Raw genomic sequence first — 16,190 nt, forward strand, 5'->3', positions numbered from 1 at the left:
AATTTTATTAACTAGATTACATTGCTTATATATACAATATAGTTTCTTTGATTTTAGTCTTACAGATTCATTTCAAAAGTTACTTAAGTCAGCAACTTCCTGCCCAACTTCCCTCAGTGACATTGTTTCAAATACTTCAAACAGCATTAGAATGCTTTATCATATTCTACATTCCATCCTGGTATTCACTTAAACTCCTAAGTGACTTTTTAAAATCTGTATTCATAAAATTCACTTTTTTCTGTAAAGTTCAATGAGTTTTAACAAATGCATAGTGCCATGTATGTACAATATGGTATCGCAGGGAAGCGTTTCACCACCTTAAAAAATCCCTGTGCTTCTCCCATTCAATCCTCCCACTTCTCTTTGGCAAACAATGAATTCTTTTACCTAACTATAGGTTTGGCTTTTATAGAAAGTCATATAATTAAATCATATATTATGTAGCCTCTTCAGACTGGTATCTTTCCCTTTAACAATATGTATTTAAGATTTATGAATGTTTTTTAGTGGCTAAATAGCTAAATTTTTAACTCCTAAATAATATTCCATTGTCTGAATGTACACATTCTGTCACCCATTTACTCAATGATGGACATCCTGGTCACCATTTCTTGACAATTAGGAATAAAGCTGCTATATGTATTCACGTGCAGGATTTTGTGCAGACATAATTTTCAAATGAGTTATGTAAGCATCTAGAAGCATGATTATTGAATCATATGATAAAACCACGTTTAGCTTTGTAAAAAACTGCCAAACTGTTTTCCAAAGTAGCTGTAACATTTTGCATTGCCACCAGCAATGAATGTGAGTTCTTGATGCTTTGTAACCTTGACAGCTTTGTACCTTTGTCAGGTTTTTGGATTTCAGCCATTATAATAGGTATAAAGTTGTCTCATTGTTGTCTTAATTTGCAACTCCAGAATGACAAATGATTAAGGACTTTTTAATAATTAATCATTCTTGACATTAAATTTTTCTGTTCCAATTACTGGAACAGATACTGTCTTCTAACTACACTCTGATTCTGTATACTTGTACTCTCTAACATGGTAACCACTACTCTCATGTAGCAAATTGAGCACTTGAAATATAACTAGTCAAAAACGAAATGTGCAGTAAGTATAAAATATCCTCAAGATTGTAAATATTTATGAAAAATCACATATGAAATCTCATTTATAATGCTATATTGATTACATGATGAAATAACATATTATACTGATTAAATTAATTGCATTACCCATTTTTTTGTAACTCACTAGAAAATATTAAGTTGCAGATGCAGCTCATATTCTATTTCTGCTGAATAATTCCACACTATTCTAATACTATAAACACATTAATTCTTGTAATACAAACCTAATCCCATCACTTCCCTGTTTATTTCTCTGCTCTTTAGTCACCCTCATAACCAGCAATCAATAAAAAATCCAAACTCCTCAGCATGGCAAATAAAGTTATGATTTACTACCTGTTCAGTCATCTACCATATCAGCTCCCTCTTTACAGGATGATAAATTTTAAGTTGTCTAAATCCAGCATTATTTCACACATTCATTCTTTTTAGCTGGACTCTAGATTTTGGCTCCTCCTGATAAGTCTTGTTTCTGTGCTCACTCTTTAGAGTGATAGGATTTTCCCAGTATTGTGTATGCACACAAGTGTGTGTGTGCACGTATGTGTAGGCACATGTGTGTGTGTGTGTGATGAGAGCAAGGGGGAAATGTTATTTTTCCTCATTAAATAATACATTCATATGGCCCAAAATTTAAAAGGTGATTAAACTTTTACAATGAAAACATGCCCACTCCTGCCCTCAAGCCACCATCTACTTTCCTAAGAGGCAAACAATACTATTCATTTCTTAGACATCATCTGATCAAACTGCATGTGAAACTAAAGAATAAATAAATGGAAACCCATTCTATGTTCAGGTACTTGAAGAGTTAATATTAAGATGTCAATACTCCCTAAAGCAACCAACATACAGATTTAATGCAATCTCTACCAAAATCCTAATGACCTTTTTTGCAGAAACAGAAAAACCCATTCTATAATTCAAAGAGAATCTCAAAGGATCTCAAATGACCAATTCTGAAAAAGAAACCAACACTGGAAGATACATACTTCCTGATTTCAAAATTTACTACAAAGCTACACTATCAAAACAGTGTGGTGCTGGCATAAAAGCAAACATACAAACCAGTGGAATAGAATAGCCTATATATGTGAAACAAACCCTCATATATATGTTTTAATAATTTTCAACAAGGGTGCCAAAACCATCCAGTGGGTAAAGTGCAGAAGGCAACCCACAGAATGGGAGAAAATATTTGCAAATCATATATCTGATAATGGGTTAATATCCAGAATATATAAAGAACTACTAAAACTCAACAAGACAAGGAACCTGATTTGAAAATTGGCAAAGAATTTGAATAGACATTTCTCCAAAGAGGATATCCAAAGCCCATTAAACACAAGAAAAAATGCTCAATATCACCAATCATTAGAGAAATGCAAATCAAAACTACAATGAAATGGAACCTCACACCTAGTGATAAAAAGAGAAAAAACTTCTTAGAGGGGATGTGGAGAAATTAGAATTCTTGCACTGTTAATGGGAATGTAAAATGGTATGGCCATTGTGGGAAACAGTACATCAATTCCTCAAAAAATTAAAAATAGAATCACCATATAATCGACCAATAACTCAAATAAATATATACCAAAAAGAACTGAAGGCGGGGACTCAAAAAGTTATTAGTACACTCATTGTCACAGCAACATCATTCACAGTAGTTCAAACTTGGAAACAACCCAAGTGTCCATTTGATGCCATGAATGGATAAGCAAATGTGGTATATACACACAATGAAATATTTTTCAGCCTTAAAAAAGAAGGGAATTCTGGCACAGTCTCTAACATGGATAAACCTGAAGGACATTATGCTAAACGAAAGAAGCGAGTCATAAAAGCCAAATATTTGTATGATTCTACTTATATGATGTACTTAGTAAAAAAATCACAGAAACAAAAAGTAAAATGGTGACTGCTGGGGGCTAAGGAAAGCAGGAATAGGGAGTTACTGTTTAATGGGTATAGAGATTTACATTTTTGTTTTCACTGAACTGTAGCAATATTATATTAGTTTCAGGTGTACTACAAAGTGAGTCAATATTTATATATAATACAAAGTGATCTGGGCACCTGGGTGGCTTAGTTGGTTGAATGTCCAACTTCAGCTGAGGTCATGAGCTCATCAATCCTGGGTTCAAGCCCGACATCAGGCTCTGTGCTGACAGCTCAGAACCTGGAACCTGCTTTGGATTTTGTGTCTCCCTCCCTCTCTGCCCCTCCCCAGCTGACTCTGTCTCTTTCTCAAAAATAAATAAACCTTTAAAAAAAAAAAAAAAGTAAGGGGCATCTGGGTGGCTCAGTCAGTTAAGCATCCGACTTTGGCTCAGGTCATGATCTAGCAGTTCGTGAGTTTGAGCCCCATGTCAGGCTCTGTGCTGACAGATCAGAGCCTGGAGCCTGCTTAATATCCTGTGTCTCCCTCTCTCTCTGCCCCTCCCCTGCTCACGTGCTGTCTCTCCCTCTCTCAAAAATAAACATTTAACAAAAAATTTTTTAAAGTAATCATTACAATAAATCTAGCTATCACCTGTCACTATACAAAGTTCTTACAATACTACTATTTCCTATGCTATACATTGCATCCCTATGTCTTATTTATTTTATTAGAGTTACAGTTTTAAAAAATGAAGAAAGTTCTGGAGGTGGTGGTGATGACTGTACAATATTATGAATGTATTTAATACAACTGAGGGTACATGTTAAAATGGTTAAATTGGCATTTCTGGTGTATTTCACCAGAAAAAAAAATTGGAAAAAACCCAAATGCATATATGTATTTCCAAAGACCTATTATATTTTAAGTTATTTATGCACAGCTCTGCATCATTCTATTTTCACAATTTTTAATCTACAGTATGTCCTAGAAAATATTTTTTTCATAAGTTTTTCATTTTGGGGGAGGGGATGAAGGGCAGAGAGAGAGAGGGAGGGAGGGAGGGAAGGAGGGAGGGAAGGAATCCCAAGCAGGCTCCATGCTGTCAGTACAGAGCCTCATGTGGGGCTTAATCCCACAAACCATGAAATCATGACCTGAGCTGAAATCAAGAGTCAGACACTTAATCTACTGAGCCACCTAGGTGCTCCTGTCCTAGAGAATATCTTAATTCCTTTTCAAAAGCTGCAGTGTTCCATTGCACAGATGTACATAAATTTTTTTTAGCTATTAACCCACTGACAATCAACATTTCTTTCTTCTGGATCTTTTACAATTACAAATAACATTCTATTACAAGTAAGTTTGTATATGTGTAGAAATGTTTGTGTGAGTTACACACATGTACGTTATTATACATATATAGTATATAAGTAGTATGAACTAAGCTCCATAAATACGGGAAATAAACCACAATTCTCACACCAGGAAACCTTTACCATTGGTTATAAAGGAGGTAGGGAGTAAGAACATAAAAAATCCATTTGATCTTATCTAAGGTCTATCTATTTTATCCTCATTATCCCCAGAGTGATTTTCCCATGACAAACCCAGATAATAATATAAAGAAGTTCAGAAAGATTGCCCCTAATAAAAATAAGAGGGAAGATAATGACATATAATTAAAAGAAAACCAGAAACACAAATAACTGTAAAATAATATAGTAAAATACAGTATGTAAAAAAACATTTTTCACAGAAATGTGGTTTAAGTGATAGAAGGGTTCTATTAAGAGACAGATAATTTCTAGTAACAGATAAATAACCAGAGGAAGTTTCACAGAAGAGATGAGCCCCATTAAATATCTAAATGAAGATGATCAACAAACATGTGGATAACTTTGGAGTCTAAGTCCAGCCTGGAGACATAAATCTGAGAGACATAAACTTAGACATGGAACTAAGTCATGAGATTGGATGTGATCACCAAGGGAGTAGTGTGTGTAGACCAAATAATGTCTAGCATTTGTTAATACAATCATAGGGTTAGTATAAACATGACACAATGTTTGCTAGAGATTGTTAATCATTTGAGTAGAGAGCTACAATAACAAACATCAATCAGGACAACTACAAAATAAGAGTAGTTGTTTAATAATAAACATAAGTCTCTGAAATAATAGTATACCAAAAAGAAATACCAATAATGAGATGCCCCCTAAGAATTTGGAAATGAAAACAATACTACCTATAACAGAAAGTCCTTATACTATTTGTTTTCATATGGCTGAGTAAACAAAACCAGAGATCATGAAGTCTTCTCAAATATAAACAGTATTAAATGGCTAAACAGGGGCGCCTGGGTGGCGCAGTCGGGTTAAGCGTCCGACTTCAGCCAGGTCACGATCTCGCGGTCTGTGAGTTCGAGCCCCGCGTCGGGCTCTGGGCTGATGGCTCGGAGCCTGGAGCCTGTTTCCGATTCTGTGTCTCCCTCTCTCTCTGCCCCTCCCCCGTTCATGCTCTGTCTCTCTCTGTCCCAAAAATGAATAAACGTTGAAAAAAAAATTTAAAAATAAAAAAAATGGCTAAACAAAGCATGTATCAATTGAAACTCTGAATTGTCAAAGGTGGAGCCAGTTGACTGAAAATGTTTAAGCAATCTTCGTAACAGGTACTGGAGCAAATGTGTCAAATCTGATCATACTGACAATCAGATCTCTCAATATAAATTAACAGCTTGGTAGTTCAGCATTCTTTTTTAAAAATGTTTATTGGAGGGGGGAGAGGGAAAGAGGGAGGGAGGGAGAGAGAGGGAGAGGGAGAGGGAGGGAAAAAGGAAGCATAAACAAACATAAGGATGGGGGGGGGGGGGGGGGCTTGATCTGGCTCCATGCTGTCAGCATAGAGCCCAACACGGGGCTTGATCTCACAAACTGTGATTAAGACCTAAGCTGAAATCAAGAGTTCAACACTCAACTAAGTCACCCAAGTGCCCCTGGCATTCTTGAGATAAGGACTTTCAGAAGTTTAAGATGTGAGTTCAAAACTTAGCTTTGCCATTTATATGCTATGTGTGACCTTGGGCAAACTACCACTTCCTATTTTTGTTTTCTACATTGTAGATCACTTATAACACAGTTTCATAGTACTGATGTTACAGTTAAATGACATAAACAGCATCAGCTTAGTGCAAAGCCAGACTAGAAATTCAGCAAGCTGCATTGTTTCAAACATTAAGAAATGGGGTTGAGGTAGGTGGGAGTATAGATGCCCATGTGAATTAATAAGTGTGAAAATATGGACGAAAGTCTAACTAACACAAGTCTCTAGAATGTACCATCCTATCCTGGTAAAATCCTTTTCAATTTTATAAATATGGGATGAACGTATACTATTTACCTATTAGGATTATGGGGTAGTAATTTTAGTAAAAAAATCATACTTCTACCCATAAAACAGCTAAATTAGGATATGCATACTCCTTTTCAACAAGGAAAGCAAAAATATTACAGGAATGCAGTTACTGACATATCAAAATTAGAGAGGTTCTAAAGAATAACACAATAGCCTGCTGAAGGGGTGAGAAATTCTTTTAGAAAAAAAAAAAAAGGTTTTCTTGAAGAAGGCAGCACTAAAGCACAATCTTATGAAGTAAAGAATTTCAATTGGAGGAGAACAAATTCAAGTAAGCAACCATATAGACAGTTTATTCTCCTACCTTCAATCACATTTAGTCTTATTTCCCATTTGCACCTATAACCCACAAATCCTAGTGAAAACAATGTAACTTGCCACTGCCTCAGAAAAATTATATAGTGGTAGTAAGGGGAACTAGAATAGTCTCCAGCTTCTAAGTGTAAAACTTTCACTTTTCCCAAAATGCTTTTGTAAGGAGTATTCTACCAAATATTCTAACAGAATTAAGAGGTGTTATAAAGAGTGATTTTAATGTATGTCTTTTCCTCCACAATTTTTTCCCTCTAAATAAAGGTGGAGGACAAAAGCAAGTATAGAGAAAAATGGTAGAAGTTATCCTTTCATCCTTTCTTTTAATTTAAGACTTTGCTCAAAAATTAAAGGTTATGGAGTTTCACTGAAGCAAATTAAAAACTAAGGCAAACACGGACAGAACAGCAATAACATAAAAAAAAAAAAGTCTTAAGTCACAAGGACATATATACAATAATTGGTTGACATAATCATCAATTGCAACAAGTGGATCTTATCTGCATCATGATTCAAACCAACAAACTGTACTTTAAAAATTGGGGTGCTGGGGTGGCTCAGTCAGCTAAGCATCTGACTCTTGGTTTTGGCTCAGGTCAAGACCTCACATTCTGTGAGTTTGAGCCCTGCATGGGGCTCTGTGCTGACTGTGAAGCCTGCTTGAGATACTCTCTCTCTTCTTCTCTCTGCCTGTCTCCTGTTCTCTCTTTCAAAAATAACTAAACAGTCAGGCTCTGGGCTGATGGCTCGGAGCCTGGAGCCTGTTTCCGATTCTGTGTCTCCCTCTCTCTCTGCCCCTCCCCCGTTCATGCTGTGTCTCTCTCTGTCCCAAAAATAAATAAATGTTGAAAAAAAAAATTAAAAAAAAAATAATAATAACTAAACATTAAAAAAGAAAAAAATAAGTAAAAATGATAATATTTATGAAATGATTATAAACTTTAAACTGATTATTTGGTGCTGCTAATATAATATTGTTATCTTGAGATATGATAATGATACTTATCATTTAATAAAAAAAAAATTAATCATGCCCCGGGCAGAGACCTAAATAAACATTTTTCCTAAGAAGACATACAGATGACCAACAGACACACGAAAAGATGCTAAACATAGGCGCGCCTGGGTGGGTCAGTCGGTTAAGCATCCAATTTCACTCTGGTCATGATCTCCTGGGTCCATGGGTTTGAGCCCCGTGTCAGGCTCTGTACTGACAGTTCAGAGCCTGGAGCCTGTTTCGGTTTCTGAGTTTCCCTCTCTCTCTGCTCCTCCCCAACTCGCATTCTGTCTCTCTCTCAAATATAAACAAACACTTAAAAAAAAAAAAGATGCTGAACATTAATAATTGTTAAGACAATGCAAATCAAAACCATAATAAGGTATCACATCACACCAGTCAGTATATCTAATATTAAAAACAAACAAACAGAACAAAACAAAAAGAAAAACCAAGAAATAATAAGTGCTAGTAAGGATGTGGAAAAAGGGAATTTTCATGCACTGTTAGTGGGAATGTTTTTGGTACAGCCACTATGAAAACCAGTATGGAAGTTCCTCAAAAAAATTAAAAATAGGGGCACTTGGGTGGCTCAGTTGGTTAAGTGTCCGACTTCAGCTCAGGTCATGATCTCACAGTTTGAGTTCGAGCCCTGCATCAGGCTCTGTGCTGACAGCTCAGAGCCTGGAGGCTGCTTTAGATTCTGTGTCTCCCTCTCTCTCTACCCGTCCCCTGCTTGCACTCTTTCTCTCTCTCTCAATAATAAATACACATTAAAACAAATTTATTAAAAAAAAAATTAAGAATAGCAATGCCGGGGCGCCTGGGTGGCTTAGTCAGTTGAGCTTCCGACTTCGGCTCAGGTCATGATCTTGCAGTTTATGAGTTCGAGCCCTGCGTTGGGCTCTGTGCTGACAGCTCAAAGCCTGGAGCCTGCTTCAGATTCTGTGTCCCCCCTCTCTCTCCGCCCCCCACCCCTCACTTGTGCTCTGTCTCCCTCTGTCTTTCAAAAATGAATAAACATAAAAAAAATTAAACAAAAATAGAAATGCGAAATGACATTCCACTACTGGTAATTCCACTACTGGGTAGTTACCCAAAGAAAATGAAAACACTAATTCAAAAAGATATATGCATCCCAATGTTTATTGCAGCATTATTTATAATAGCTAAGATTTAGGGGCGCCTGGGTGGCTCAGTTGGTTAAGCGTCCGACTTCGGCTCAGGTCATGATCTCGCGGTCCATGAGTTCAAGCCCTGCATCGGGCTCTGTGCTGACAGCTCAGAGCCTGGAGCCTGTTTCAGATTCTGTGTCTCCCTCTCTCTCTGACCCTCCCCAATTCATGCTCTGTCTCTCTCTGTCTCAAAAATAAACATTAAAAAAAATTTTTTTAATAGCTAAGATTTAGAAAAAAAAACTCAATTGCCCATTGAAAGATGAATAAAGGTGAGACACACACACACACAGGAATATTACTCAGCCATAACAAAAACTGAAATCTTTCTATCTGTATAGCAAATGAATAAACATCCATCCCACATGGATTGATCTACAGGGTAGTATGCTAACTAAAATAAATCAGATGGAGAAAGACAAATACCCTATGATTTCACATACATGTGGAATCTAAAAAACAAAACAAAGAAGACAGAAAGAGACTCATAAATACAGAGAATAAAAGTAATGGTTGCCAGAGGGGAAAGACTGGCAGGGTGGGGAAGGGGTGTGTGTGAGCAAAATAGGTAAAGGGGATTAAGAGGTACAAACTTCCAGTTATAAACTAATCACAATAATAGAAAATACAGCATAGGGAATACAGTCAATAATGCTGTAGGTACACTGTATAGTGATAGGTAGTAATTACATTTATTGTAGTAAGCACTGAATCATGTATAGAACTGTCAAATCACTATGTGGTACACCAGAAACCCAAAAACATTCTATGTCAACTATACTTCAATAAAAAAATTTTTAAAGAAAAAGGAAGCTCCTATCTTTTAGAGATACATTCTGAAATATTCACAGATGCAATGAGGTCTGCATGACCTTGAAAATAACATGGGAAGGAAATAAGGGATGGAGAGATAAAACATGATTAGCCGTGACTTGATAGCTCCGGTAGCTGGGTAATAGTTATATGGAGAGTTCATTGTAGTATGTCTCTCACAAAAGGAGAGTGAAATTTTCCATAACAAAAACTTTCATGAATAGAAAAAAAATTGTGAAGACCAAATCAGATTGTAAAATTGAGTGCGAAATAGTACAAACCTTAACCCCTGACACAGTGAATGATACTACGATCTCTGAGACCTTATGCTACCTTAAATTAAATAATAACCAGTGTACTCACAATACATAAAGATACCCCCACAAAGTAAGGACACCCAGAGTTCTTCTAAACTTCTCAGTCATGTATCAGTAAGAATATATTCTGAGACTGGGTCCAAATCCCAAACTAATACTACCAAAATGCACACTTAGGAGCTCACAACAAATCAGAGTTGCATCTAAAAAGCAGGAAAGTCATAACTAACTACATCTCATTTCATGTTAATCTAATCATCTTCTCCACGTCTTCACATGGATCACAATTTATTTACAAGGGAAGCATGGAGAGCAGAAATGATACTAAAATCAAATTCCTTTTTCAGATCATTGTCAATCCAATTCATGAAGCAAAGTTTTCAAGAATCTCTAATATGCTGCTGAAATTTTAAAAGATGTATTAACAGAACTAGAATTAACAGAAAGCTTATATCAAGCTCCTTTACTCAGTAACCATTACAAGAACAAAGGCAAGCATAATACATACTGGAGGCCGACCAGGACGACCCCTTTTTCTCTTTCCTTTGATCTCAGTTTCTTCAAGTTCGCTGCCAGCATCAGAATGGGCAGTAGTTTCATTAGTTGAATCCCTAGAAAATGTGATATATTATTTTAGTGAACAAAATTAATTCATATATACAATGCAGTTCTATTCCACTACTTTCCTTACTTCCTGGTATACAGCTGATAAGAAGGGTTTTTCTTCCGTTTGCAGAAAAAATCTTTAGGGAAAGGAAAATATTACCCTTCCTGCCAATATCACATAATATTGAGTGACATGAGGGGCGCCTGGGTGGCGCAGTCGGTTAAGCGTCCAACTTCAGCCAGGTCACGATCTCGCGGTCCGGGAGTTCGAGCCCCGCGTCAGGCTCTGGGCTGATGGCTCAGAGCCTGGAGCCTGTTTCCGATTCTGTGTCTCCCTCTCTCTCTGCCCCTCCCCCGTTCATGCTCTGTCTCTCTATGTCCCAAAAATAAATAAACATTGAAAAAAAATAAAAAATAAAAAAAAAAATATTGAGTGACATGAATCCCCATATCGATACGGAAACAAAGAGGAGGAAATCATTGTGGAAATGGCAGCTGCTATACAAAATATAAATGAAAATTCAGTTATGAAAGATGAATTATTCAATAGAAAAAACAAGTCTTGGGAGGAATTTTATTTTATAAAATCATGAATAGTTAGTAGCATGCTAGTAAAAGTTTAACAAATGGCTCCTCAAAAAAATTATGCACGTTAACGATTAGAAATTTTACTGAAATAATGGTTCTATAAAACGAATTTACTGACAATAAAATACACAATATTCTTTTGGTTTTTTTAAGTTTATTTATTTATTTTGAGAGAGAGGGAGAGAGAGCTCCAATGGGGTAGGGGCAGAGAGAGGAGACAGAATTCTAAGCAAGCTCCGCACTGTCAGCACAAAGCTCAACATGTGGCTCGAACTCACCAACTGTGACATCATGACCTGAGCAAGATCAAGAATCGGATGCCCAACCAACTGAGCCACCCAAGCACCCCACATAATATTATAAATCCCATACAACTAATTGATTCACATAAAACAATAATTTTGTCACAGATGTATCTATAGCTAACCTTTGATTGTAACTGATGAACAAACAGGATCCCTATATGAACAATCATGGATATCTTTGTTCACTTAATGAATAGGATACAGGTGATATGACAAAGACATTTGTTACAACTTCACTCACTGGTCAATGTTGTGGACAATGTCTTTACTGAATCAGGTAACAGTTCTCAAATAGTGGAAGGATACTTCCTCAATTATTTTTTCTATCATATTGTAATGGATATAAACTGATACACCTTTCCATTTATCTGCATTACTAACAGTATCTCCATAACTTAATAAAGTTTATAGAGAAATGAAAGAACAATAAATTGAGCCCTGATGTGTAGTGTTTGCTGATTTTCATAATGTAAATATCACCACAGCCAATTTCAAACTGCCAAAGTGATATCAACAGAGATGAGAATAAACAGCAGTAGTACATACTAAATAAAATAGGTGTATACAAATACACACATACATACAATAGGTGTAAATAAAAACTTCCAGAGCGTAGAAAACAGTAACATAAAATAATCAGGAAGTGATGAGTTTTGAGGATTTATTACTTTTACTTTTATTTTTAATATGATTTATTTAGTTTTAAGTTTATATAATTTAACTTTTTATAAAGACATTGTTATTTTAGTAGGGTCACAAAATTCCTGGAAATTTACTTTTCAGCTCTCCAGGACAATATAAGATGGCTCCAGCATACCACTGCAATAGTATTAACAACTTCTTTGCTAGAATTTATACTACTAACAGTATAAAAGATCTATAAAACTGCAAACACAATGAAGGGAACACAGCAAATAGTGAGTCCAACACACAACCTATTATTTCTTCATCTGCTTCAACAAATGCTCTCAGTTCCATTTCCTTTTTGTATTGATTCGTTAAAGCTCAAGTCTGTAATGTCTACCACTCCTCCCTTCATACCACGTTCTCTGGAAGATCTCATCCACTTGATGTATAGCTTCTATGCAAATAACTTCAATATATTATCAATAGGCCTGATCATCTACAATTGAAGATTTTTAACTTCACATGTTAACAGCTTCTTTGAATGCCTATCAAATTCACCAAATACCACATACAAAATTAAGTCCAACACTAACTTATCTCTAGCTCTCTGCTCATGGCAATACAATTAACAAACTGATTTAATTAATGCAGGAGTGTACTTTAAGTTGTATGCAAATTTATAATGGTCACTGCTATCCTGTCTTATATTCTTAGAATCGTATCAATCTTCCTCTTGTGCCATCAGCTAACAAGGGCAATCATGTTACCTTCCATATAATAATTCTCCAAATTCTTTCCATGATTATTACCATAATCACCACTCCCTGAATTAATCTCAACTTATCTATTTCTATCTCCCTCATCCAGGACATTCTACACATAATGCCAGTAACATTCTTGTATCGTGATACCTCCCTACTTGCAAATCTTCAAAGATGACCTGGTATTTAAAACTGTGCCCAGAAAAAAGAACTGAGACTTCTGGGAAAGATGGAGGAGTAGGAAGAGCTCACCTCAACCTCTAAATACATGCAAATAATACCCACATCAGCATATATAACCCAGAAAACTACCTGAAGACGGTCAAAACAGACTCTCTATAGGTAAATGTAGAGAAGAGGCCATATCCAAAAAGGTAAAAAGGGCAGAGAACTAACTGGGAGCCAAATGGACCCAAAGGAATGTCCATGGAAGGAAGGGATGCTATAGGCACAGAGAGGATATTGGACACCACACTAGGCACACCAGGCACCCAGAACAGGGGACCTGCATTAGCAAGACTAATCAACATAACGTTTGGCTTTGAAAATCCGAGAGGCTCAACTTTGTAAGTTCTTACAATCACCAGGGATTAATACCAGGAACTTTAAAAATCATCAGGCTGGCACTGGGAAGGCTAGAGGGCAATAAGATACTAGGTCCCCACCCTTTAAAAAAAAAAAAAAAGCATCAAACAGCCGTGTGGAGATATAACACAGAAACAGTAGGTTGAAAAATGACTTGGGTGTATGAGAGGGAGATTTGTTTACTAAAATCAAAGCATTTGCTGGAGAGGTATGGATCTTTGGGAGATTTCTCCAAGGACAAAACTGCTGGCAGACACCATTTCCCTCACCATCACTCAGCCTAGATACATAGACACTTGCATAACCAGTGCAAACACACTCTCCTTCTAGCTTATTAACAGCACCTTCAAGTCTAAGATCTCTTGTGGACCCACCCCTTCCAACCCAGCCTCCACAGGAGTCTATCCAAAGCAGTATCACAAGCATAGCAGTGTGCAAGCAACCCCAATAGGGACAGAAACACCTCAAAGTGACTCCTGCCCTGGGCAAAGGGGAAGAAAATGACCCACACCAGTATGACTCAGGCCCTGGCAGTGAGCAGGGGGTAGACAGCTGGTCTGACTGCAGGCCTTGCCCACTGATGAAAGCTTCTCAGGGAACAGCAAAGGTAGAGTGCCCTGCAGTTCGCGGTCACTACAGCTCTGGCAAATGCCCAGTCTGACCTAACTCAATCCCAAGGCCACCCCAGACAGGCCCACTAATGACAGAGAAACCAAAACCTGCACATAGAAAGACAAGGAGAGCCACTACAGATGACCAAACTGCAGGCAAATACAGCTCAGCCACAAAAGTAAGGCAATACAACACACAAATGAGACACCACTGAAATGAAAGGTTCAGGTGAACAGGGAACACGGCACTGTACGGCACTACAGGACCTCTTCTTCATAAGGCCACTACTTTCAACAGGAGATGTAGCTGCCTTTCCTAAAACACAGAAACAGACATGAACCATTAGAAAAGGTGAGAGAAAAGAGGAATGTGTCTCCAAAAAAAAAAAAAAAAAAAAAAAAGACAAAATCACAGCAAGAGATCTAAACAAACAGAAAAAATATGTCTGAGAAAGAATTTAAAGTACTAGTCATAAAGATACTCACTGGACTTTAGAAAAGACTAGCAGACCTCAGAGAGAGCTTTAACAAGGAGATAGAAAATATGAAAAAGAACCAATCAGAAACGAAGAATTCAATAACTGGAATTAAGAATATACTAAGGGAATAAATAGACTAGAAGAAGGAGAAGAACGGATCAGCGACCTGGAGGACAGAGTAACGAAAAGGAATGAAGCTGAACAGGACAAAAAATAATAATAGTAATAATACATGAAAAGAGACTTGAACTTAGTGACACCATTGAGCATAATAACATTTGCATTAGGGATCTCAGAAAAAGAAGAGAGAAAAAAGGGGTCATAACATTTATTTGAAGAAATAATACCTGAAAATTTCCTGAATCTGGGGAAGGAAACAGAAATCCACATCCAAGAGGCACAGAGAGCCTCCAACAAAACAAACCCAAAGAGGTGCATACCAAGACACCTAGTAATTAAAATGGTAAAAACTAGTGATGAAGAGAAAATTATAAAAGCAGCAAAAGAAAACAGTTACATAAAAGGAAAACCCCATAAGGTTATCTGCTGATTTTTCAGTAGAAACTTTGCAAGACCGAAGGGAGTCGCAAAATATATTAAGAACGCCAAAGGAAAAAAACCTGCAACCAAGAATTATTCTATCCAGGAAGGCCATCATTCAAAATAAAAGGAGAACTAAAGAGTTTTCCAGAAACTCTCTGAATGGAAAGGAAATACCCTAAAGCAAGAGTAAGCAAGAGTAAGAAATGTAGGAAGCAGTAAAAATAAGGCCTATAAAAATCAGTCAAAGGATTCACAAAAGCAGTGAATATTATATTTTACACCTGAAACTAATATAACAATGTATGTTAATTATACTGGAATGGAAGTTTTTGAAAAACTTTCTAAAAATAAACATAAAATTATAAATAGGGGCACCTGGGTGACTCAGTCAGTTAAGCATCCAACTCTTGATTTCAGCTCAGGTCATGATCCCAGGGTTGTGAGACTGAGTCCCACATCAGGCTCTGTGCTGAGAATGGAACCTACTTAAGATACATTCTCTTTCTCATTCTCTTTCTCTTTCTCTCTCTCTCTCTCTCCACCCCCACCACCCCTCTCCCCTGCTCACGCTCTCTCTCTTTCTGAAAATAAAATCTTTAGTATTCATAAAGGCAGGTGTCTGCACAATTAGCAGTAGTTGATTCCTGATCTAGCTGATCTTACTCATCTCTACTAAAGAGTAATAAATCAGGGATACTTGGGTGGTTCAATGAGTTGGGCATCCAACTCTTGCTTTAGGCTCAGGTCAAAATGTCCTGATTCATGGGATTGAGCCCCATATTGGTCTGCGATGATAGCATAGATCCTGCTTGAGATTCTGTCTCTGTCCCTTTATCTCTGTCCCTCCCCCAGTCACATGTGCACAGGTTCTGGCTCTCTCTCTCTCTCTCTCTCTCAAAATAAATAAATTAAAAAAAAAAAAAAACAAACAATAAGTCATACTGCTTTTTCCTCAATATGCACCAAATAGTTTATGTTTACATATATGTACTGTGTGCTTGTTTCTATACATGATCTAGAATAAACATGCACAAAAA

General features: G+C 36.8%; 1 protein-coding gene across 1 annotated transcript in view; it reads right to left on the reverse strand.

Annotated features, from left to right (window-relative positions):
* Window positions 1-16,190, reverse strand: part of STAG1 (STAG1 cohesin complex component) — a 410,134-nt gene that overhangs the window by 272,037 nt on the left and 121,907 nt on the right. The window contains exon 3 of the mRNA XM_040480255.1: window positions 10,557-10,659. Coding sequence (XP_040336189.1) covers window positions 10,557-10,659 — 103 coding nt within the window. The remainder of the gene's footprint in view (window positions 1-10,556; window positions 10,660-16,190) is intronic.

The sequence above is a fragment of the Herpailurus yagouaroundi genome, unplaced genomic scaffold (genome assembly GCF_014898765.1).
Source record: "Herpailurus yagouaroundi ecotype Mexico unplaced genomic scaffold, PumYag 159, whole genome shotgun sequence".
In the NCBI taxonomy this organism is placed as follows: domain Eukaryota; kingdom Metazoa; phylum Chordata; class Mammalia; order Carnivora; family Felidae; genus Herpailurus; species Herpailurus yagouaroundi.